This window comes from Hyaena hyaena, unplaced genomic scaffold, assembly GCF_003009895.1.
Source record: "Hyaena hyaena isolate Hyena2069 unplaced genomic scaffold, ASM300989v1 scaffold_1, whole genome shotgun sequence".
Taxonomy (NCBI): Eukaryota; Metazoa; Chordata; class Mammalia; order Carnivora; family Hyaenidae; genus Hyaena; species Hyaena hyaena.
The window spans coordinates 6,903,575-6,926,705 of record NW_024080633.1 but is presented as its reverse complement, the minus strand read 5'-3'; the positions used below and the strand labels follow the sequence as shown (position 1 = coordinate 6,926,705).

The 23,131-nt window shown below is 55.5% G+C and overlaps 1 protein-coding gene across 3 annotated transcripts in view; it reads left to right on the top strand.

The window, feature by feature from the left end:
- MBTPS1 (membrane bound transcription factor peptidase, site 1) overlaps positions 1-23,131 on the top strand; it is a 50,678-nt gene that overhangs the window by 8,900 nt on the left and 18,647 nt on the right. For 2 of the 3 annotated variants that reach the window (XM_039225672.1, XM_039225777.1), the window contains exons 2-13: positions 2,627-3,110; positions 3,792-4,049; positions 7,123-7,314; positions 8,699-8,809; positions 9,183-9,292; positions 10,499-10,615; positions 11,027-11,094; positions 14,306-14,408; positions 15,693-15,746; positions 15,861-16,012; positions 18,854-19,015; positions 22,443-22,587. In XM_039225672.1, coding sequence (XP_039081603.1) covers positions 2,942-3,110; positions 3,792-4,049; positions 7,123-7,314; positions 8,699-8,809; positions 9,183-9,292; positions 10,499-10,615; positions 11,027-11,094; positions 14,306-14,408; positions 15,693-15,746; positions 15,861-16,012; positions 18,854-19,015; positions 22,443-22,587 — 1,641 coding nt within the window. In that variant the 5' untranslated portion in view covers positions 2,627-2,941. The remainder of the gene's footprint in view (positions 1-2,626; positions 3,111-3,791; positions 4,050-7,122; positions 7,315-8,698; positions 8,810-9,182; positions 9,293-10,498; positions 10,616-11,026; positions 11,095-14,305; positions 14,409-15,692; positions 15,747-15,860; positions 16,013-18,853; positions 19,016-22,442; positions 22,588-23,131) is intronic. The other variant, XM_039225724.1, reaches the window with a different exon arrangement.

Below are 23,131 nucleotides of genomic sequence, written 5' to 3'. Positions count from 1 at the left end.
CTGCCTTCCCTCCTGTTCGTTCGGCTACAAGGTTTCTGTGTCTCCCTCCCCATCGGTCACCTGTCCCTCCTCCCCCATCCCCCCCTTCCTCTGCTCCGGCCACACTGGCCTCTGGGCTTTCCTTACACAGACCAGGCCTTCTGCACTTGGCCTTCCCCCGGCCTGCAGGGCTCCGCTCCCCGCCCCCGCCCGCCCCGCGCCCCTGGCCCCGAGCTTCCTCAGAGCCCCCTTCCCAGGCTGGCGTGGGCTCCCTGTCACATTCCCCTTCAGCCTTTCTCCCCTCTCACAGTATAGGTAGATGCCACCAGCTGGATCCCGCAGGTGTTGCTGGTGCACCCTTCCCCCCCATGCTGGGCCAGTGCCCTGATGTCGGGGTTCGGTTGGGTTTTGTGGGCTGCTCTCTTCCTGCCGCCCGCGCGGTGCTTGGCTCTGTGGCCGTGTGCGGTGTAGGAGTCGGGCCGGACAGGGAGCAGAGCCGCTCGCAGCCCCGCCTGGCCCCGCTCTTGTCCTCAGCCCCCCCCACCCCACCCCCCCCGCCGCTGGCGGCACATTCTGCTCCGAGCTTGCACCTGCTCGAGGCGCCCGCTTCCCATTCTCTTTCCACCTGCAGCCTGGAGTCTCAGGCCTCCCTCCTCGCGCAGATGGCTTGCTGGTCCCTTGCACACCCTGTGGTTTTCTGGCCTGTGATGCAGCTCTGTTCAGGCTGCAGAAGCCTCCTGTCCAGCCCGGAACAGCTCCGGGTGAGGCGTCGCGGCCCTGTGTGTGCGCCTCTCTGGGGCCAGCCTGCGCTTTGCTTAGCTGTTGGCATTCCCTTGCTGGGCCACACCTTAACCTTGGAAAAAGCACGATATAAAGTTGTATGATGTAATGGGCACATTTAAGCAGAACATCTTAGAGCTATTGCAGTGCCATGCTTTCCAAAACCTCAAAAGTTTAATTTTTCTATTTGGGAGAGAGCCGATTACCTTAGGCGTTTTTAACGTTTAAAACCCCTCTAACCTTTTCTTCCCATTTCTCTGTCTTTTAAAGTCAGTCTCTTGCCTCAGTTGTGCGAGAACATCAGCCGTGTCTTCCGCGTGGGCTGGGTGACGTGGGGCCGCTGTCTGTGCCTGTCTGCGGGCTACTTTGGAGCAGGTTTAATTAAAGTTGATCTGACACAGTTAGGTCTAAGATTTGCTCACTAGTGTTGCTCACTAACACGTGCTACATGTAGTCCAAATGGTCATAGGTTGTTTGGCCTGAGGCAGACGAGTTGAAGCTCTTGCTTATTTTTTTTTAAACTTGCCTTAATTGAATGAGAGACTCATTTTAATCTTTTTCACTAAAGTTCATTTAAAATAGCATGAGAACTCTTATTACCGGTGATTAGCTGTATCTTTTTTGACCAGTAATACTATAATTGAGGCATATGCTTCGTGTGATGCTATTCTGTGATCCTCCATCACTGCAAGTATCCAGTATAAAAAAACTGGGGCTCACTCCCCAGTGGGTTGTTATAAAACATGGTGGAGTGGCTTATTTGCTGTCACCTGTTGCTTTTCTTTGGTCTTTCCGTTCTCTTTGGTTTTAATTTCTTTATTCTTGGTGGTTGTGTTCTCACTGTTGTTCTTTGTGTTGATAGGGAGATAACTTCTGACATTTCATTTCCATCTGATGAGCTCCGTTCAACCAACCAGAGTCTCCAGGGCCAGAGAAGGCCAGGTTTTCAGGATCGTGTGTGGTGACAGCAGTGAAACCCTAAGTATTAGCCTTTACAAACTTCTTTAGATACTCTAGCCTTATGAGTATTTTCCTGTGTGTAGATGCACATCCGGATAGTTCCAGAAACCACAAAGTCCTTGTTGCTCTAAAGCACTAGATTCTGCCAGAGCAATGGGCTTTAATAACTTGGTATGTCTGTTTAAAGGGGATTGACTCCTGGTCCTAAGTGTGTGTGTGTGTGTGTGTGTGTGTGTGTGTGTGTGTGTGTATTACTGCTGCTCCATTTTTGTTGTGAAGAATGATCATTTTTCCTGCCATTCAGATACTTGAAAGGCATCTGCGCCTGCGTGAAATGTGACGCCCCCCCATAACACTTTTTCTAGATGCAGTTACTCTCACAGACTGTCCTGTATCACTTCCAGGAAAGAGGTGATCTGGTTTTATAACCTATTTAGTAGCTGGGATTTCTTCAAGGTGAGGCTTCCTGTAAAATAAATTGAGTGACGGTGGAAATGTTCTTATCAGAGACTTGGCAGAAGAATGGGGAAATTAGTTTGTTCTCAGGTGTTACTTTACACCAGAAGGTTAGGCTTCATACCACACTTTTGCCTGAAGGGTTGGAGAAAGGCATGAAGCTGGGGAGGAGCCTGGGGAGGACTGCTGGAAGGAGGAGGGTAGCCTGCGGGGTGGGGGGGCAGGGCTGGAGAGCGGGGCCCAGGCCCCTCCTCCTGGCGGGCTGCCAGGGTGGGCGGTGTTTTCTCCACATCCTTTCTTTGACGCTGCCTTCAAACTCTTCCCACCCCTCCAAAGAAGTGAGCAGTAACTAAAGAAAGAAATGATCAGGGGTTGCGCGTCTGTAGTCTGTCTCGAGTTCTCACTGGGTGTCATTGGGCCCCACCCTCGCCCTGCTCTCTGTGTATTGCAGGCCGCCCAGGGCGCCCGAGTGACTGCCGCCCGCTGGACTGGGGTTCCGCGCTGCAGATGGCGAGTAGGACTCACTTGTCTGGGCTGCAGTGAGAGGTGCCCGAGGCCCAAGATGGAGAAGAAACGGAGAAAGAAATGAAAGCCTCTTTTCAGGCCAAACCACAAAAGGCCATGAAATTTACCTTTTATTTACGGTGGACAAGACTATAAAATGGCCGATCAATGATGTTTCGGCTCTTTGCCGAGACAAAAATTAACTAATAAGGAAGAAAAAAGTGCGATTTGAACATATGCGGTTTTACGACCCTGTTCACTTATGACCATGAAGCTTGTCAACACCTGGCTGCCTCTGCTGGTGGTTTTGCTCTGCGGGAGGAGACAGCTGGGTGACAGACTGGACAAGAAGGCCTTCGAAAACGCCCCGTGCCCTGGCTGTTCCCACCTGACCTTGAAGGTGGACTTCTCCTCGACGGTCGTGGAATATGGTAATGATCTTTCAAATGTTAGCCCCCCCCCCTCATTTTTTAAACATTAGCTTTTGTCAAAAAAGACCTTTCCCTCTTTTCTACCATAAATTTGAAATGAGGTGAGCTCACAGTGCTTGGATGTTCGCGCTGCTGCAGTTTGCTCTTCTGGGACAGGTAGCTGCTGTGAGGCAGAGAGACTGGCATTCAGAATTCCTTCCCTGAGACCTGATCCCCTGGAACGGATGTCCTGTGGCCCCCGTGTCGGGAGGTCCCTGAGATCTGCGTGCTGAAGCTCGTGGCCACATGTGAACAAACTGGCAGTCTGCTAGAATCCACTGGAAATTCCGTTACTGTTTCAGTGAAATACGACTGGGCCTTTACCTATGAGTCCCTTTTTCATATTTGAAAAACTTACATGCATCACTTTGTCATGTATTTGAACTTGTGTTAATATTCGCTTTTTGAGAAACAGCACAGGTATCGAATTTTATGTGATGTCAGGGGGTTCGCACAGGGCTCCTGTGCAGGGTTCTGGAAACTGCCGTGCAGGGCATTTAAACCAGGCTTTGGGTCTTACTGCTCCTTAGGCTTTAGGATCTGTAAGGTTTCCGTTACTTGAGAAGTTGTAGTGTAGCTGTGCTCCTCTGTTACACCATGTGGACATAAATTCTTGTTTTTATTTGTGCTCCTCGGTTTCAGAATACATTGTGGCTTTCAACGGATACTTCACAGCCAAAGCTAGAAATTCTTTCATTTCAAGCGCCCTGAAGAGCAGTGAAATAGACAATTGGAGAATCATTCCTCGGAACAATCCATCCAGTGACTACCCTAGTGATTTTGAGGTGATTCAGATAAAGGAAAAACAGAAAGTGGGGCTGCTGACCCTTGAAGATCACCCCAACATCAAACGGGTGACACCCCAGCGGAAAGTCTTCCGTTCGCTCAAGTTCGCGGAGTGTGAGTGTCATGACCTTGGTCTCGTCTCTGTCAATTTCTGCTTCATGTGGGTTGAGAGAGAGAGAATGCACATGTTCACTGGTGATGCGCTCCACCCCCCTGTCCCCTGACCTTCCTTGGGCACAGGTTGAAATGGGCAGGATAGCAGAGAGGTGGCTCGTAGATACTCGAGTTCCTTCAGCCAGTTTCGGCAATTGTGAGCATCTTTTTGCTGAGAATTTAAAAAATGAAAAATGGGCTTCATGCTATTCTGGTGGGAAGAAACCTGCCAGTTTGCAGTGGAAGAAGGTAGTGGTCCCTGCTTCTTTCTGCTGGGACGGATTTTTCACCCAGCACCCCTGGCGCCTGCAGACCTGAGGCCCCACGTCCCTCCATCCCGAAGTGGGGGAAGGTGTCTTTGACTCTTTGGTTGTGTTGTGCCTCTGTCAGTGTGGGGGGTGTGGGGGGTTTTAAAGTGTTTTTTTTTGTTTTTTGAGAGACCAGAGTGTGGAGGGAGGGGTAAAGAGGGAGAGAGAATCCCAAGCAGGATCTCTGCTGTCAGCGCGGAGTCCGATGCGGAGCTCGAACTCACACATGGCGAGACTGTGACCTGAGCCGAAATCAAGAGTCGGACGCTTAACCGACTGAGCCACCCAGCCATCCCTATGTGTTTTTACTTTTAAGAAATCTTGTAAAATGTCCTTTCTCTGGGTTTTGTTTTGGTTTTCTGAGAGCCTCCTGAGCTCGCATGGGTTAGCTGGGCCTACTGCAGCCATCGGGTGTGAGGGTGGCCGTGGGTTGATTATTCTCCTTGCACCTTGAGGCCTCACTCCCACTTCCTGGTAACTTGGGCTTATCAAGGTAGAGCTTGTTCTTCAGTACTAAACTGCCTGTTTATTACCTACCAGTTTCCAAAGCTTACTTATTACCAGAGAAGTTTTTTCCCCATTTGTCGTAACTAGGGTAATAAGTTGCGACTTCTAGTATCATTTACTGTCATTTCTTTCCCAGAAAGGAAAGAAAACCTTGCTCTTCTCCCTTTGTCCATCAGGTACTAGGCCTGGGAGTCACGGCAGCTTAGAAATCGCACAGGTGTGGTGGGGGCAGCCAAGCTCATTTGCATAGTGTGACCAGCCAGCTCTCAGGGCAGCTGCGGAGGAGTCGGGGGCTCCCTTTCTCGGAGCTCTTGGGACCAGGCCACATGTGCTCTAGTGCCTTTTCTCTTTCAGACCTCACAGCTCTCCAGGAAGGTAAATACACCCCAGACCTCGTACAGTTAGCCACATGCCTGCATTGCATCTTTTTATTGTAAAGAGCTCCGGGACGTTTTAGGAAACATGGGAGTGCCTAGCATTTTGCACAGCAGTCATGGAATCTCAGGTGCGCCCTCTGCCGGGGCCGTCAGGTGTGGCACTCTCGGCTCCTTCTTTATCGCCCAGCAAGTGGCAGCAACGCCCCCGCCGCCCGGGGTCCTCAGGAAAGTGAAGGACTTGTGCACGCGTGAGCACTGAGCAGAGCGTAGAGCGTTCAGGGTGTAAGTGGCCATTAAGTACCGCCGACTTCCCTGGCTCTGTTGTTCAGAGGCTCCGCCCTGGTTTGGCTGGAACATGTCCCACGCCGGGTCCCACCCCTGCTCCGTCCCGGGCTGTGAGACAGCTAGCCTGTTTCCCACAGGACAGGACTCACAGATCCTGCGAAGACACCCGCGGTGCTGCCCGCGGCAGATTCTCCTCCCCAATCCCCCAGCGGCCCCTGCAGTGACCCGAGTTCAGGTGCACTCACTTCTCCTTTCGGCACTCTCCAGTTCTCCTAGTGAGTTGCTCTTCCCCAGGGAAGCCCAGAGCTGAGCTTCCCTGGGCACGGTCTGGTCTGCATCGGGTAGATGGCACGGCCCTGCCATTGGCGCCCCTGGCATGGCCCCACGCTGCTGGCTAAAGAGCAAAGTCACATGGCACGTTAAGTGCGGAATTTCAGGCGCTCTGTGCAAATAGTTACTCAATGGAATTGACAGGACCGGGTGTTTTTCCAGCTCCCGGCACTTTCACGGGGGAGCCTGGTGAGACAGGAATAGAAACGATAGTCGTTTGCTGCAGAGACAGAATTTCAGGGGCGCCTGGGGGCCTCCGTCGGTTAAGTTCCGTAGCTCGATTTCAGCTCAGGTCATGATCTCACAGTTCATGGGATCGAGTCCCACGCTGGGCTCTGTGCTAATAGTGTGGAGCCGGCTTGGGGTTCTCTCCCTTTCTGCTCCTCTCCTCCACATTCTCTCGGTCTCTTTCTGAAAATAAACGTTAAAAACCCCTGAAACTTGAGCAGTGGTAGTTGAAATGTGCTCTTCTGAAAACTGATTTTGAGGTGCCAGTTTTCTTCCTGACAGCATGGTCCTGGAAGGTAGGGAGGCTCTTGTGTTTCTTTTGCTTTCTTCTTCTTCCGTTTTTAAGGAAGTGAGGTCTTTACAGGTAGCGAAAGCCCTGGTTTTCCTTGCCCAAGCGGGCGGGTGTTGGCGAGTACAGTCAGCAGACCCCGCACAGCACAGTTCGTCGGCCACGGAAAGCCCTGGCTCCTTTCTGGTTTTGCTTTTTGAAAGGAGTCACTCTGGGCAGCACGTTGAGGGTACTGAGCAGCATATGGTTGGGAAAAGGTCCTACTGATGTTTGACCAGCGGCCGGTGTGATGTAAAACATGTCTTTTACTGTCCCAGAAGCCCAGCGCTGGGAAGCGTCACCAGTGGTCAGTGGTCATTTTCTTTGTTTTTTCTTTTTGTTTTTGTTTTTAACCTTCTGGTTCAGTGAGAACCAGTTGCTGATGAAAAATCAGGCAAGTCATGTTTCTCCAGTTTTAGTTACGATTGATCTTTCTTTCGAAGTGGTTGTTGGGCCCGCTGTGCCTTCTGTCGGTTAGAAAAACTCAAGCAGGGGACTCTCGGGGAAGAATAAGGATCACCGACTGATGTCCTGGCGGTGCGGCCGCCAGGAAGGACCCCCTCCTTCGTCACCTGGGCTGTCCGGGGGCAGTGGTCGCTGGCGGCTGCTGGCTCCTTGCCGAGTGGCTCCTCACCTGACCTCTGTCCCCTTGTTTCTCGCTGACCCCGCAGCGCCCTGTAACGAGACCCGGTGGAGCCGCAAGTGGCAGTCGTCCCGACCCCTGCGCAGAGCCAGCCTGTCCCTGGGCTCCGGCTTCTGGCACGCCACGGGGAGGCACTCGAGCCGGCGGCTACTGAGGGCCATCCCGCGCCAGGTGGCCCAGACCCTGCAGGCGGACGTGCTCTGGCAGATGGGCTACACAGGTGGGTGCTGCCGTCCCCGCGCCTGCCCCTGGCCGCTGCCCCCTCTGCCCTCGGCCACACGGGCGTCTGTCTTCGTGGCTGCTCTGTCTGTCCTTTCCGTATCGTGTCTGTATCGTCTGCTCCACAAGGCGGGCTGAGGAGCGTTTCTCTGGGCGGCGTGTCCGGAGGTCACGTTCGGAGCTGGTGACTTCGAGGTCCTGTCCCCGGAGCACGGTGCTCTCTGTGCAGAATGGCCAGGCTGCTGTGCCGCACCTGGGGGCGGCTTGTCTCCGAATGGGATGGCATCGTGTGGATGAAAGCTCCCAACCAGAGCGGGGTTTCCTTCCTGATTTCCTCATGGCAGAAAATCCCTCTCGTAACCATGGTGGGGCTTGTACCCTGACCCAGACGGAAGTTTTTCTAGCCCCTATGTGTCACGGCTGGTCTCGGGGTCCTTCCCCGTGCCCCCTGGCCTTGGAGACCCTTCCCTCTTCCTTGCTTTCCTCAGCTCCCACCCTGCAGAACGTCCTAGACACTTGAACTCATGCGCCTAGTGGACTGACCTTTTATTAAGTGTCATCTCGTGGTTTTGTCTTTTGAGGATGAGACCTCTTCACAGAACAAATGCTCTCTAATCAGAAGAGCATTTTTTGTCCCCCCCAAACCAACTGGTTTTGGAGATAGCGTGTGCGTTATGTAAATGTACCCACTGGGCGTTCGTTAGCTCAGTGTGATTGGTTACTCCGCATAACACGGTACGTGAACACAGCTCTCACACCGGAAAGACCCCACCTTCCTGACATCGCTCAGCTGTTAAATGCTATGAGCGTCTTATATGTTTCTATAGAATTTCTAGAACATTTTGATCTGGCAGTATTGGTCTTTGGGCTGTGTCTGAAACATAGCAAAGGGTACAGGGTAGTGGTCTTCCTTTTCCTTAAAACGTGCTCATCCCGCTTGCTGCCGGCAGCCCCTGGGTGCAGGGGTCGTTAATGTGCAGCGTGTGGGTGAAGGCCCGGCACGATCTCCCCTCCCCTGAGGGGGTGTTCCTTGTGGGGGCCTGCGCTCTGTGGGGCCTCTCTGAGGAGGTGAGGGCGTGGAGGCCTGGGGGAGAGCACGCCTTGGTGGAGGACGGAGCCCTGGAGACAGCTGAGGGCTGTCCCAGGAGATTCTGCCAGAACCTCAGGTCTTGCTTAGCAGCAAATGAATGCCGCCCCCCCCCACCCCTTTTCCTCGTCTTGGCCCAGCCAGTGTCCCCAGAGCACCTGACCCAACTCTCGCGCTCTGGGCAGGCTCTGGCCTCTGCGGCCGCGCGCTCTCAGAGTCCCCGGGAGGAGTAGATTTTACGGACAGAGTCCCAAAGGGCGATTCTCCAAACACGATTGTGCTTGTTTTGTGGAATAAGGCGCAAACGTAAGGGTTGCTGTGTTCGACACCGGGCTGAGCGAGAAGCACCCCCACTTCAAGAACGTGAAGGAGAGGACCAACTGGACCAATGAGCGCACGCTGGACGACGGTGGGTGCGCTGCGGGGCGGCCCCGGCCCCTGTCCCCGCCCCGCGCCCGGCTCTGCGGGGTGGGAGCACCTGGGCGCTCATGATCCCACGGTCGCGTACGCCAGTCACCCAGGCAGACCCAAGCTCGTGTGCCTTTGGGCAGAAACCTCTCACCGTCACGGATGCCGGGGAGCAGGGTGTGAGCAGAGAGGGGTGCCCGGTGCGGCAGCGCTCACTGGGAGGCGGTGGGGGTCCCCGGAACCGGGGCGGCCACGGCGTGGCCTGTGCGTCCAGGGCTCAGGGAAAGAGCCCGCGCGAACTGGCGGATTGAAATGCTGCGTCTCGGCACATGTCACCTGCTGTGTTTTGTGACCGGTCCCCTCGCGCTCAGCAGGACTGGGCCACGGCACGTTCGTGGCAGGCGTGATAGCCAGCATGCGGGAATGCCAAGGCTTTGCTCCGGATGCGGAACTTCACATCTTCAGGGTGTTTACCAATAACCAGGTAGGGGTTTCCGAGGGCCCCCGCAACGCAGACGGTAAACACGGGGGGGCACGCGCTCCTTCAGCAGCAGCCGCCTCGATGCCGGCCCGCTTCCGGCCTCCCGCGGGCCGTGTGTCCCTCCGCTGTCCCTTCTGTGTGGCTTTGCCCTTTTGCCACCGGCCTCTCTCAAACCCTGAAGACCCCGCTCCGAGGGCAGTGGTGGTTCCTCCCCTTCTCGTTCCTTCTTGGGTCCACGTGCCGGGCGCACCACGCCTCCTACACGAGAGGAGGATGGCACGTTGGTGTGTCTGCCGCCCCTGCTGCGGGGCGGGGACGGGCTGGGGGGCTGGCTCTGCACCACGGCAGCCAAGGCCACGCTGGCCGGTGCGCTTCCTGGCCCCGCTTCCTCGCCTCTCCTACCCGTTCACAGAAAGGTATTTGCTTATTTTTCAGATTTCAACTTTGTGTGGGTGGTACATAGTTCAAAAATATCTAAAGGCACCGTGGGGAAAATTCCCCCAGCCCCGTCGTTGTCCGGCAGGGACTCACCGTACTCCCCGTGTCCCTCATGTGACGGTTTCTTAATTTCACGTATTGCCTCTTCCTGGGATTGTTTTTGCCTGGACGGGCAAACGTAAACACATTTCATTTTTCAAAGGCTTTAAGAGGCGTAATTCTCAAATATTACACCGATCCTGTTTCTACTAGAAGTTTAATTTTTATTTTATAAAAACATCTGGATGGTGCTACACAAAGCAATTTAACTCTGTCAGGAAACAGGGAGAATTGAACATCAGAGAAACAATTCTGTGGAATAACTTCTTTTTATAAGATTTCCCCTTTAGTCAGTTGAGGAATAAAGAATATGGACAAACACGTTAAACTATGCAAAAACCCTCAAGGGGAAGTATCTTGGGATAAATCTTAAGGAGGGGCAGTTACAGGTTTGGGGGTTCACCCTGGAAGGTGTGCTTGAAAGTGAGGAGCTGGAGACACGGGCCGCCCTCGGAACGCGGCGCTCCCTCGAGTCCAGCTGCAGGGACGGAGAATTTCCCGGTGCCGGAGTTTACGTTTCGGAGCACTCTTTGTTCTCGGCTTGTACTTCCGAAACTGAAGTTAATACGTCATGCTGCTCGGGAGGCTGTGCTCTGCCCTTAGCAGCAGACCCTCTCGTGGCCCCCAGAGGCCCCCCGGGGCACCTAAGGTCGCCCTTGGCAATCGAACTAGGTTTCCTACACCTCCTGGTTCCTGGACGCCTTCAACTACGCCATCTTGAAGAGGATGGACGTGCTGAACCTCAGCATCGGCGGCCCTGACTTCATGGACCACCCCTTCGTCGACAAGGTTGGTCGTGTCCCCTGATGACGGCTTCTGCCGAGCGCTTCGTGCCAGCTGCGCGGGTGGCCCGTCACCACGAGCCGACTGCCGTGTGAGGGCGGCGGGTGGTGGCGAGCTCGGGGGACTCATGTCGGAGGCTGCGCGCTGTGCCCTGTCGGTTCCTGCTCCGAACGACGCGTGTCTGTGCCTGCCTGGGGAGCCCCCTCGCCGTGTCGGCTGCGAGGGCCCCACTGCCGGGTTTCACCGAGCACGCTGGCTGGCACACGTCCGTGCCTGTGAGGGTCTCGTGCTGCGTTCTCAAGGGCACCTTTCTTTTCTGAGGATTATTTTTAGGAGCTACAGGTATTTCTGGATAGTTCTGTGTTGATTGTTTGAGAGTGGTGAATTTTCATAAATAAATGTTTGCTGACCCTGCAGGTATGGGAATTAACGGCCAACAACGTGATCATGGTTTCCGCTATCGGCAACGACGGGCCTCTTTACGGGTAAGTGTCTTCCACGGGGATGGCTTAGGGGTGCCTTTTCCCCCTGAAGTGAGTGTGTAGCCGTGGTCTGTCTGTGTCTGTCTGTCTGACTTTCTGTATCATGGGGACGCTCCGCACACAAGCAGCCAGGCTGTAACGGACCAGGTGCCCACCACCCACCGCCTCACTGGTCAGCACAGGCCTGTCTGGTTCCTGCTTCAGTATTTATTTATTGATTTAATTACTTCGCTGTAAGCAGTTTGGAGGTTTACAGTTTTTATTTTACTTAGAGGGAAAGCATAAAAAAAAAATAAAACCAGGAAAGTCAGCTTGCTAGAAGTTAGAAATGAGCGGATTCCGCAGTTGCTGAGGCCTGTTCCCTGCGAGGCCCCGGGGTGAGGCGGACACGGGCCGGACGCCTTCTCAGGAGAGACGGGGTGCAGACGCAGCAGGGCTGACGGAGAGTGAAAGTGTGGGTGGTGTGACCCGCCCGACGGCCTTGGAGGCTTGAAAGCTGGGGTCGGCAGGACGGGAGTGGGGAGAACAGTTTGTGCGGGCATCACGGGGGTCTGAGCAGCGCGGGAGGCGGGATGTCGGTCAGCGTGTCGCAGGCAGTAAACTTCTGTCCGCTTAGACCCCGATCTGCTTCCACCCAAGGCTCCGGTTTGTGTTCTGTGTGGCACCTTCTGCAGCTGGATGTGTGCGTGTGGCAGCCGGGTGCCACTCGCTGGGTCCTGCGGTGGCGGCCCTGGGCGTGGTGCCAGTCGTGAGGCCTGACCGACCTGCATGGGGCCCAGGGCGCGGAATCGGGCTGCAGCGCGGTTCACTGTGGTCAGAAGCTGCGCGTTGGCAGCCGGGGCTCCAGCCTGGGGTCGTTAGTGATGCTGCCTCCTTGTCAGGCCAAGGGCCCGGGACTCACTGTGTCGCCGGGTGCCTGTGCCCTGACCCGCAGGCGCAAGAGGCGCAAACACACTCGAGCCGCAGCTCCACCGTGAGAAGCATCCGGTACCAAGTCATGGCCTCCGGTTCCCTCGCTTCCCCTGTCATGTGTTTCTCCTGTGGCCTCTTTCCCCAGTTCTGCCCCTCCCCCCCGCCCCCAGTCCAGAGTCCCCAGCCTGTCTTCCTGCTGCGGCGATGTGGGGTCATGCTGTGGGCAGAGCACAGGCCCCCGGGGGCCTCGCTCCTTGTCGCGGAGGCCGCCGTGGGCGGTGTGTGTGAGGACGGCCTCCAGCGGAGGGCACTGCGGACCCGGAGCCCCCCAAGCTTGCGGTGCTGTTCACTCTTCCTCTGGTTGTGGGTTTCTGCTCGGCAGGCAGATTCTGGGCGCTTTCTCATGCAGGACTCAGCAGCAGGCTGTCATTGCCTAATCGCATCCATGTTTTTCTTTTTCTTTTTTTTTTTTAAATTTATTTTTAATTTATTTATTTCTGAGAGAGAAACAGCGTGAGCAGGGGAGGGTCAGAGACAGAGACAGACACAGAATCTGAAGCAGCTCCAGGCTCTGAGCTGTCAGCACAGAGCCCGAGGAGGGGCTTGAACCCACAAACCATGAGATCATGACCTGAGCTACAGTCAGACACTTAACCGACTGAGCCACCCAGGTGCTCCAGCGTCCACATTTTTCTTTGTGGTTTTCTGAGTCCTCGCTGCTCTAGCCTGGACTGGGGTCTGCTGTGACATGGGGTCAGACAGCGAATGTTTAGGGTTTGCGGGTCGTATGCTGTCGGTGGCCAGCACTCACCACCCTCGTCACGTGAGGCAGCCCTGGCCTTGTGTAAGTGAGCGGACGTGGCTCTGTTGCAGGGAAATGTGACGTACAGAAGTAGGCGACGTGCCCGTGGCCGTGGTTCAGTCGCTGCAGCCTGAAGGTGCTGGCTCAGCTCTGTCTCCCGCTGCCCCCTGCGCCCCTTCCCCGCCCCCACCCCCCTCCTGGTCTCCCTGCACAGCCCTGTGTGTCTCCACCCTGTCCCTGCGCCCCGTCCCTGCTCTGCTGCTGACCCTCCTCGTTCTGTTCACACCCCTCCCTCCAGCCGTCCTGCGTGCCACACCCTGGTCCCTGCAGAAATCCTGTGGCTTCTGTGGGCAGTCACACTCGACGGCTTGTCTTCTGTGTCCCTGCATGTCCCTTGCACCCCGGAGAGGGCCCTCGCACGTGTGCTTGTGGAGCCGCGCAGGCACCCGGCCTCGACAGGCCCCTCCCTGCTGCTGGGGCCTCGGCAGCACTCAGGTGACGGCCCTGTCGTCTGTCACAGGCCGTGTGCTGCCTCACCCCATGGGATCCCTGGCTGTGAGCCCTCTCGGGTCCTGTGCCTTTGGCAACTTGGACGTCATTTTTAGCCTAAGCCTTAAAAATCGACATTGGTGCCTCCGAGCAGCCGCCTGGTCGCACGTTGGTGGCCAGTGCGCTAAGAAAGTGCCAGGTTGTGGTTCATATGGTCGGGTCGGGTAAAAGTACACACCCTAGACCCTTGTCACTACTGTCGCTTTAGCTACTCGGAATCAGTTGTGGTTATTGAATCGTCACCGAGGTCTGGTGTCGTGGTGGGTCTGTGATAGGTAAAGCTCGTTTGATGCTTTCAAACACTTTGGCCTCATCTTGACTCACATCTTAGAGCTTAAACGTTTTGTCATGATTTGTTTCACTGTGATTGCTCTGCAGATCTGGTGTGCTTGAGGTGTTGAGGAGAATTATGTGGTTGTCCTCTGCATCTTGTCTGGCCTGTGAGGGGCTCACCGTGAGGGCCTGGGGGGTTGTCCTCGGTTCACAGGGAGGAAGGGAGCACTGTGCAGGTGATCAGTTGGGAACTGTGACTTGCTGATGGTGGCGGGTGCCCGCGTGGCTACTGCTCCTTCCCAGAGAAGTGTGGGACCTGGTGGGGGCAGGGTGCATACCCTGGGAACAGTTCAAAGCGAAGTCAGAACGTCATGACCACGTGAAGATTCTTGCTGGTCAGGAGAAGGGCTCCTCTGATCCAGAAGCACGAGGGAGAAGCGCATCTTGGGCCGCAGGGTGATCGATGAGTTGGGAGGGAGGGAAAGAGCGAAGGTGCTCCACGTAGGAGGTGATGGCCCCGGCCCCGTGCACAGGTGACGGAGGCGATGGCCTTTGGACAGCCGTGAGGAGCCCCAGGAGACCCTAACGCCATCTCGGATTTTTCTGGGAGTATTGGTCCTTCCCTGAACGACTGATGTAAAATCCCCTCTTCCCTTGTGTTCTTGTGCCTCGTCGCAGCACTCTGAATAACCCTGCTGACCAGATGGACGTGATCGGAGTGGGTGGCATTGACTTTGAGGATAACATCGCCCGTTTCTCTTCAAGGGGAATGACCACCTGGGTAGGCCTCCCTTCGCCGCTGGGATGTGTCGCACAGCGGACAGCTGGGGGGAGGGGGAGGCCGGGGTGTGGGTGCCTGCCCGGCCACGAGGACGAGAGGTCTGGCCTCTGTGTCGCCTGCCGCTCCGGGGTGACGTGCTCGGCCACGCCTGGCCCCCAGTGGTGCTTCTGCAGCCGCCGCCTCGTAACGGACTTCCAGGTAACTCGCTTTCTCAGTTGCTTGGATTCACGCCCCCCTGTCCTGACTGGTGGGAAGGTGAGAGTCCTCAGTGCCAGGTGACGGTGGTCTCTAGAAGCAGGAGAAGCCCATGAGAGCAGCTTAATATCGCTTCTGCTGCCATGGAAATAATTATACGTAGCTGGAAAAATGGAAATAACTCCAGAAGTTTAATTAATTCAACGACTGGGGCTCTGATCCCTCCTGCTTCACCCCCCGGAAAGGGTTGGCTGTGAAGTTAGCTGCGGCACTTGGGGACCCCTGCCTGCCTCTCCCGGGTGACTCACGGGCCGTGTCCGTGGCCTTTCCCCAGGCCTTGCTTTGTAGTGGCCTTGTGAGGGATGTTCCTGATGGGTCTGCAGCCCCTTTGCTCAGTGCCCCACATGGATATGGGTCCAGCGTCGGTTTATGTTGGAGTGCCAGGAAAGATTTTTCACTTCAACTTGCTGTACTTCTTTTCTTACACAACGTAAGGTCCTGTCATTTGTGTTTTGCCTCCATTTCCAGGAAATTTAAGAGAGTACCAAGTTAAAATATTTTTTTTTGACATTATTAAAGTTTTATTTTGAGAGAGAGCGCTAGTGGGGGAGGGGCAGAGAGAGCGGGAGAGAGAGAATCCCAAGCAGGCTTCGCACTGTCAGCGCAGAGCCCGATGTGGGACTCAAACTCATGAACCTTGAGATCGTGACCTGAGCTGAAATCAAGAGTTGGATGCTTAACCGACAGCCCCCAGGTGCCCCGAGTGCTCGGTTAAAATCTCGAGTTATTCCTGCGGTACCGTGTGTCCTTCTCTGTGCTCCTTCCCCTCCGAAGTCCCAGCTGAAGTCCCCACTGTTACCCTGTGTTTTCTTCTCTGTAAAGAAACATTTTTCTTTTTGAACTTTTGATTTTAATTTCCTGATATTTTTGACGTATTTCTAATTTTTAGCTTAGAGATAGAGCACTCTCCAGTGTCTAGTCTCGCGTGGTAGCAGAATTTAAAATAATCACTTTTAATCATTTGATGGCATGACTTTTATACTGGTTACTATAAAACATACCAAAATTATTTTCTGCGTTGTCATTTAGGCTGATTTTTTTCTGTCCCAGTGGATTTTGGACCAAAACCAGTATGTTAGTAAGGTCAGGCTGTATGGAAATCGCCCTGTCTCTGGTTTGGTTCTGTCTCCCCGGAATCGCGTGCGGCTCTGTGCCAGTGGTGTGCCGCGGGAGGGACCAGGCTGCTGTCATTCGCAGGAACTCCCAGGAGGCTACGGCCGTGTGAAGCCCGATATTGTCACCTATGGTGCTGGAGTGAGGGGATCCGGTGTGAAGGGGGGCTGCCGAGCCCTGTCGGGGACCAGCGTGGCCTCTCCGGTGGTCGCCGGCGCGGTCACCTTATTGGTAAGGTGAGTGCTCCCCGGCAGAGAGAACGTGGTGCCAGCAGACCACGAGCTGAGTCGTGCTTGTCACCAGCTTAGGGTTTGAGAGTCGGCAGGACACCGTGAACCTTGCTCCATCTCTGTCTCCGTGTCTCCCCATCTCTGTTCCGTGTAGGGGACTCATGTGCGCGGTGGCGGGCCTGGGAGCACACTGTAAAGCCCGATGGTAAAGCACCGTGTGAAGTCACAGTACCTGCACTGTGTTTATGTCTGTTTTTGTTCTGGCCTGAGAGCGCAAAGGGGAGGGGCAGGGAGAGACGGAGGGTCCCGAGTGGGCTCCCTGCAGTCAGTGTGCAGAGCCTGATTTGGGGCTCGAACCCATGAAACATGAGATCATGACTTGAGCCAAAGTCGAGAGCTGGATGCTTAACGCACTGAACCCCCCCAGGCGTCCCTTCTCTGGTTTGTTTTTAGTAAGGACTTAGTTTCTAAGGGTGGTTTTAGGTTCCCAGCACTGCTGAGGAAGATGCTGGATTCCCCATGTGCTTCCTGTTACTTGTTTTTAATGGGCCGATTCTGTGCTATAGTTGTAGTTGTCCTGTCAACACAAGCGTGTCTCTCAGGCAGGGCGCAAAAGTGAGCTATTTTCCTGCTCTGTTCTTTCCTCGGGGGTTCACCTTTTAACGGTGTCTGTTAGCTAAGGAGCCGTCCCAGCAGGCAGTGGGACTGACCGTCTCTCTGTATTTGATTCGCTCTCTGTCTCACTGAATCCCTCTTCTTTGGAACGGAGCTCAGTGATGGGCCCTTCACTTTGCACATGTGGAATCAAGAAGAAGTTCTTAAAGACCGTTGACCAGAATTGACGCTCATGGGCTCTGACTTAGTCAGATGGGCCATGTTCCTTGATCTCAGAGCTCCGAAGAGAGGTCTTGGAGCCAGAATACATTTCGTATTTCCCCCTCAAATCTGTCTCTACTTAGATGAGGCTTTAGTTGAGGTTTTGTATTGTGGTAACGTAAAACTAAGTATTTGAACGTTACTGTATTCTGTGTTTAAAATTAAATTAAAACAAGGAAATGATAGCTAATGTTTTTATATTTAAAATCCTCTTTAAAAAAAAGTTTCTGTTGGTTTTAGCTTCTGATGCCTGGGATCTTTTGTTTCTTAGTCATCTTTGTTAAAGGTGCCCCCTCCCCTCCCCCCCCGCCGCCTGTGTTCTCCTTTTCCCATCCGCTCTTTAGAGTTCAGAGCCAGATTCCGGGAAACGGGGACCCCGGCCACAGTATACGCTTGGCAGGAACCCTCTGTTTCTTCCACTTGTCCGCAGCCCGTGCTGCGTGCAGGGGGCGGGGGGGAGGCAGGCTGCGGGGTACCCGGTGCGCTCGGGCTTCGTGCTCCGCGGACGGGACTTTTTCTTGAGGGCTCCTGCTGGCCGCCCTGCTGCTCATGGGAACAGACACTGGCTCCTTCCCCGCCAGCCGTGACCACGGCCACACTGCCGACCCGGCAGACCTCTCCCCGCGAGGCAAGCGGGGAGGTGAGGGAGGAGGCTTTCTCTCCAGCAGCTTTACTAATTGCAGCTGCTTCTGGTGTCAGAGGGGACCTTGTGCTTTCCTTCTGCCCCTGCAGTGGATAAAAGTGCCACTTGTGGGAGCTCGGAGATGTGCCCAGGGCGGGTCAGCCAGGCAGCACTCCTCGGGGAAGCAGGACATAGCTGTTCGCGCAGGGATGGGGGCTCGTGACTGCTCCTGAGCTTCTTGCGGCCCTTTCTTCTGTCATTGAGAGTCCATCTGGGACGCCTGGGGGACTCAGTCAGTTGAGTGACCAACTTCGGCTCAGGTCATGATCTCACGGTTTGTGGGTTCGAGCCCCATGTAGGGCTCTGTGCTGACAGCTCAGAGCCTGGAGCCTGCTTTGGATTCTGTGTCTCTCTCCCTCTGCCCCTCCCCTGCTTGAACTCTGTCTCAAAAATAAACATGAAAAAAAAAGAGTCCATCCCACTTCACCTCCTCTTTCTCTGCCTACATCAGATTTCCCATCCGGGGCTGTCAGGAATCCCGCCCACGCTTCCAAGACCAGCCACCATGGTAGAAAGATATTCAAGAACTGAGAGAAGTCTGTTTTTCTTTTTGCTTCCTGGATTTTGTCCTTTGCACTTAGGGGTTAAGTTTTGCCCGTATGCATGGTACACAGACACACAGAAATGAGCCTGCTCTGCCGCTGCTCCTAAGCGCTGATTGTTGATGCCCGCAGGTCACTAAGTTCCTGGCCGGGTAGAGCCGTGCGTTCTTTTGTCCAGGGGCGCTCTGACGGCACAGCGCTCACGCTGGCCTCGGTGTGCCTGGTTCTGTCGAGCCTTATCCACCTGTTGTGTCTCACAGGCCTTCCAGAACAACAAAGGCAGGCCGAGGCGGCGGTGGGCTTCACTCAGGCACTGGGGCCCTGCCCATCCCGCAGACTCCGCTCTGGGACCCGCCTGTTTTCCTTTCCTTCCGCCACCAGGGGGCGCCCAAGCCATCTCCTTCCTTTTACCAGCAGGCCTCCATTCCCCTGGGGGGCCAGTAACTCTGCCCTGTTCCTGCCTCCGGTAACAACCTCGGAGGCCTGTTTAGTTGAGTCATGGGGAACGTGTGTATTCTGATAAATTTAGTATAAAGCCACATGGAAGGCTACGAAGTAGTCTGTCCTGAGATACTGCAGGATTGAGCCCAGGGCCCGTCTCCTCCTGCCCGAGATTTACCAGAGATGCCCCCGTTACGTGCGGCACAGGATCCGAGGTCATGTGCTTGCACGACCACACGTCCGGGATAGTCCCGTTTCCCCCCTCCTGCCGAGAGAGCACCAGCAAACATGTGCTTTTCCCTCCAGCACAGTGCAGAAGCGAGAGCTGGTGAACCCGGCCAGCATGAAGCAGGCGCTCATTGCGTCCGCCCGGAGGCTTCCTGGGGTCAATATGTTCGAGCAAGGCCATGGCAAGCTGGACCTGCTCAGAGCCTACCAGATTCTCAGCAGCTACAAACCGCAGGCCAGGTCGGTACACTTCCTTCTAGCAGACCCTTCCTCTCCCCCGGGCCCTGCGGGGCTCTTCCCTCGGCACCAAGTCCTGGCTTCAGCCCGGGGACTGATCACTGGCCACCAACACCGGACCCTCAGGGAGGGCTTCGCTGCTGCCTCCTGGGAGAGGCAGCCCGGCTGTGCTCAAACTGCTTTCCACGTCCTCATGTTCTGCTACTTAGAATATAGATAATTTAAAATACTTATTCGTTACCTTCTTTTTACTTTTTTTTAAAAAAAAAACTTTTAATGTTTATTTTTAAGAGAGAGTGCGAGTGGGGGAGGGGCAGAGAGAGAGGGAGACACAGAATCTGAAGCAGGTTCCAGGCTCTGAGCTGTCAGCACAGAGCCTGACGCGGGGCTTGACCTCATGAACCATGAGATCATGACCTGAACCGAAGTCGGATGCTTAACTGACTGAGTCACCTAGTCACCTCTCTTCTTTTTACTTCTGAAGTTTTCTTTTTAAATAATCTTAGGGGCACCTGGGTGGCTCAGTCGGTTAAGCGTCTGACGTCAGCTCAGGTCATGATATCATGGTTTGTAGGTTTGAGCCCCGTACCAGGCTCTGTGCTGACAGCTCAGAGCCTGGAGCCTGTTTTGGATTCTGTGATCTGTGTCTCCCTCTCTCTGCCCCTCCCCCACTCATGCTCTGTCTCTCTGTCTCAAAAATAAATAAACTATAAATAAATAAAGAAGACCACTTCTTTATGAAAAAAAATCTTAGGTTTGCAGAAATTTGCGAAACTAGTAAAGCAATCACATACCCTTTACCTGGTCTCCCCTGATGCCAGCGCCTTTGCTGGCAGCACCTCGCCCGTTAAAGCCGGCGATGAGCACGGTACTGTGAGGGACCCGCGGACTCGGCCCCCAGGCAGAGGGCCCCCGTGCTCCGTGTCCATCCGGCCAGCATCCGGGCCTGTGCTGGTCGCCAGGCCTGGCCTCCTCTAGGCTTGGCGGCTTCTCTGTCTTGTGCTGTCCCTCCTGTGGGAGCCCTGGTTACTTCCGTTGTAGGTGGCCTGCCTCTCAGTGGGTGTTTGATGCTTTCTTGTGATTCGTTTGAGGTCATGTGTCTTTGATTAAAGTTGTTTTTTTGCTGCCAATTTTGATATTTTTGTTTGAAGTGCTAGATTTACAACAAGTTCCGCAGATAGTACCCGAGGACCACATCCTATGTGACGTGGGGCAGGCCTCAAGGCCCGGGAGTGATGCCGCTCCGTTCCCATGGCCCCGCCTCCGGACTGCTCGTGTGCGAGGACCCCCCCCCCCCCCCGCGCACTGCTGCAGTCCTGCTCCGGGTGCTGGGTCAGCCGCTGTCTAGCGGTGCATCTGCAGGGCCCATCTGCCGGTCTGCTGCAGTGGGGACGCCTCCTAGGTTCCCGTCCCGTCATCGCTGGTGGTGTCCTTGGGCGTCATGTGATGGAGGTGAAGTGTCAGTCTGCACCCCCTGGGAAGCAGTCCCCAAGGCGGAGGGGTGGGGGTAGAGATGCCCAGGAGATCCACTGCGGGGAGGGGACAGGAAGAGGGAAGAGTCTGAGTGTGAGTGTGTCTGCTGACCGGAGCTCTTGAGCCAGAGTGGCCCGTTCGAGGAGCCTGAGTCCCACAGGACCAGGCCACTCGGGTGCCCCAGCGTTCAGCCCCGGCCGGGGGTCCATCAGCCGGGCTCCTGCGGCAGGTGTGAGCGGCCAGGGCCGGCGGCTCCATCGGCAGCTCCCGCCAGGCTTCTCTGCCGTGGTTCCGCCTGTGCCTCTGATTGCCGCGTGTCGTGTGTGGACGCGCCTGGAGACGATGGGGTTTCTAACGGACTTTGACCCCCGCGTTCTGTCCTCCGCTGCGCTCCTGCCTGTAACGGCGTTGCCGTGGAGACTGCCGTGGTGGTGGTCTGGTTTCTCCTTCCTTCCTGGTGTAGGAGTTGGAACTCTCCTCTAAGGGAAAGCTGTCCCTTTCTCTCCGCTACGAACTTGTCACTTAGTTGTCTCAGTGCGGCACATGGTGTGAGTGTTAACTCTGGGTGATGGTGTGTTGAGAGCCTCGTTGGTTTAGTCGCTCGGATTGTCCCAGATTCGGCTCCTGGAAGCTCTGTGTCGCCAGCTATGGGGTCTGCAGTGTGCCTCCCTCGAGGTTTGAGCACTTGGTCACTTTTCGGCAGCAGGGGATGGTCACACACTTCCAGCCCCAGGGCTTGGTGTCCTGCTCCGCCCACACACCCCTGACCCTTCAGTGGGGGGTTGTCTGGGACGCGGCCCGGCAGCAGTGCACCCTGGCCTCTGTGCCCTTGGCGGTCCGTAGGCCAGTTCAGCACACGCTGGGCGGCGTCTGCACGCCCCTCGCTGTGGGCGGGAGAACATGAGTCCATCCCTTTCCTGGTCCTGCCCAGTCCACGGTTCTCATCCCCGGCTTCCCTCCCCTTACGTGGAACGTCTTTCTGCACCACGTCACCCGCACAAAGTTTACCTGTTTGCCAAGACCTCGTAGTCCATCCCGGGGAGGTTTAGAATCGCCACTCCCTACCCGTGGGGAAGACGGGTCCTGACTCGAGGGTGGGATTTGTGTCTGGTTCTCACCTGTGGCTTCACAGCTCGTGGTCCTGCTGTGCCCGGGGTTCCTTAGGGTCCTTCTTCTGCCCCCATCGGGTGCTTTGCTGTTCATTTTTCATACAGTTGAGTTCATTAGTTTGTGTGTGTTTGTGGGTCTCCCCCACCCCCACACTGTGGTTGATTTCAACGAGTTGTGTATCAGCTACGTGAGACCTTACCCTGGCTCTGCGGTCAGAAGTGCACGCGCAGGGTCCCCTGCCCCTTCGGGCCCTGCTCCCACCGCCCGTCTCCCCACTCTGACCGTGGGTGACAGTCTCGTTAGTTTGGGGTTTGTCCTTCTTTTTGCAAAGATGAGCAGATGCACATACGCGTCCTTGCATCCCTTTCTCACGGAAGAGTAGCATCACCGCAGGTGGTTTGTTTGGTTGCATTTTGCTCTTTGCACCGAACAGTGTCTGGAAGTGAGTCCGCGTCCATCATCCTCCTCCTGAGGGCTGCGGCGTGCGGGGGTGTGCGTGCTTGTGCGCGTGCGGTGTTTGAGTGACCCCCTGGGTGCAGTCCTGAACTGCTGTGACGACTATCGCATTGCCGAGCTGGGGACCTTGGGTGTTCACCGGGGTGGTCACGTACTTGCTGCCGGCCACGGCCTCGAGTGCCAGAGTGGCGGGAGGAAAGGGGTGTCCCCGCCCATCCGGCCGCGCAGGAGCCGTCAGGGCAGGCCGGCCCGGAGGCCTCTCGGCCCAGGGAGCGTCGCAGAGCCGGTTGCCCGGGGCTCGCAGCCCCCAGGTCCCTGTACCGACGCTCCCGCGGCTGTCGTGCTTCGTCGTCCTTTTGCAACACGCCGGTCTGACACTGTTCTGTTTCAGCCTGAGCCCCAGCTACATCGATCTGACCGAGTGCCCCTACATGTGGCCGTACTGCTCGCAGCCCATCTACTATGGAGGGATGCCGACGATCGTCAACGTCACCATCCTCAACGGCATGGGCGTCACCGGAAGAATCGTAGACAAGGTGACACTGCTCTCTGGCTTGTGGTGAACTTTGGCGTGGCCCAGCCTTGTGCCGTGTCTCCTCCTCCTGAGTTAGAGGAGACGTCCTCTCCGCCCGGCCAGGCTGCCAGCGTGTGGGGGGCTGCGGTTTGTTTTCCCCCGAGCCCTTTACGCATAAGCCCAGGGTCAGGTAAGGGAGGCGGTTCGCTACTTTTTGACTCTGGCATCATGAATTTGGCTCCCGAAGTGACTAATTGCATTTGGTTACAATTCCTCACCTGCACTGGGAGGCCCACCTGCGATTACTGTGCTATTGAGTGGCATGAGTGGGCCCTCAAGTTGAAAAGGTGTGTTCCTTTCTTGAATTTTGTCTTTATAATTTGTCTTCTTTATTGCATGAATATTGTCATAATAGTAAAGGACGGGGAAGGAGAACAGAAAAATCCCTTCCAGCCCCAGCACAGGAACGTGGCCACTGTTTTTGAAATACCCTTTCCCAGCCCTTACCTGAAGTACAGGTTTTTGTTCTCTGTGCAGCAGGTAGAACTGTAGCCCGTTTATTTTCA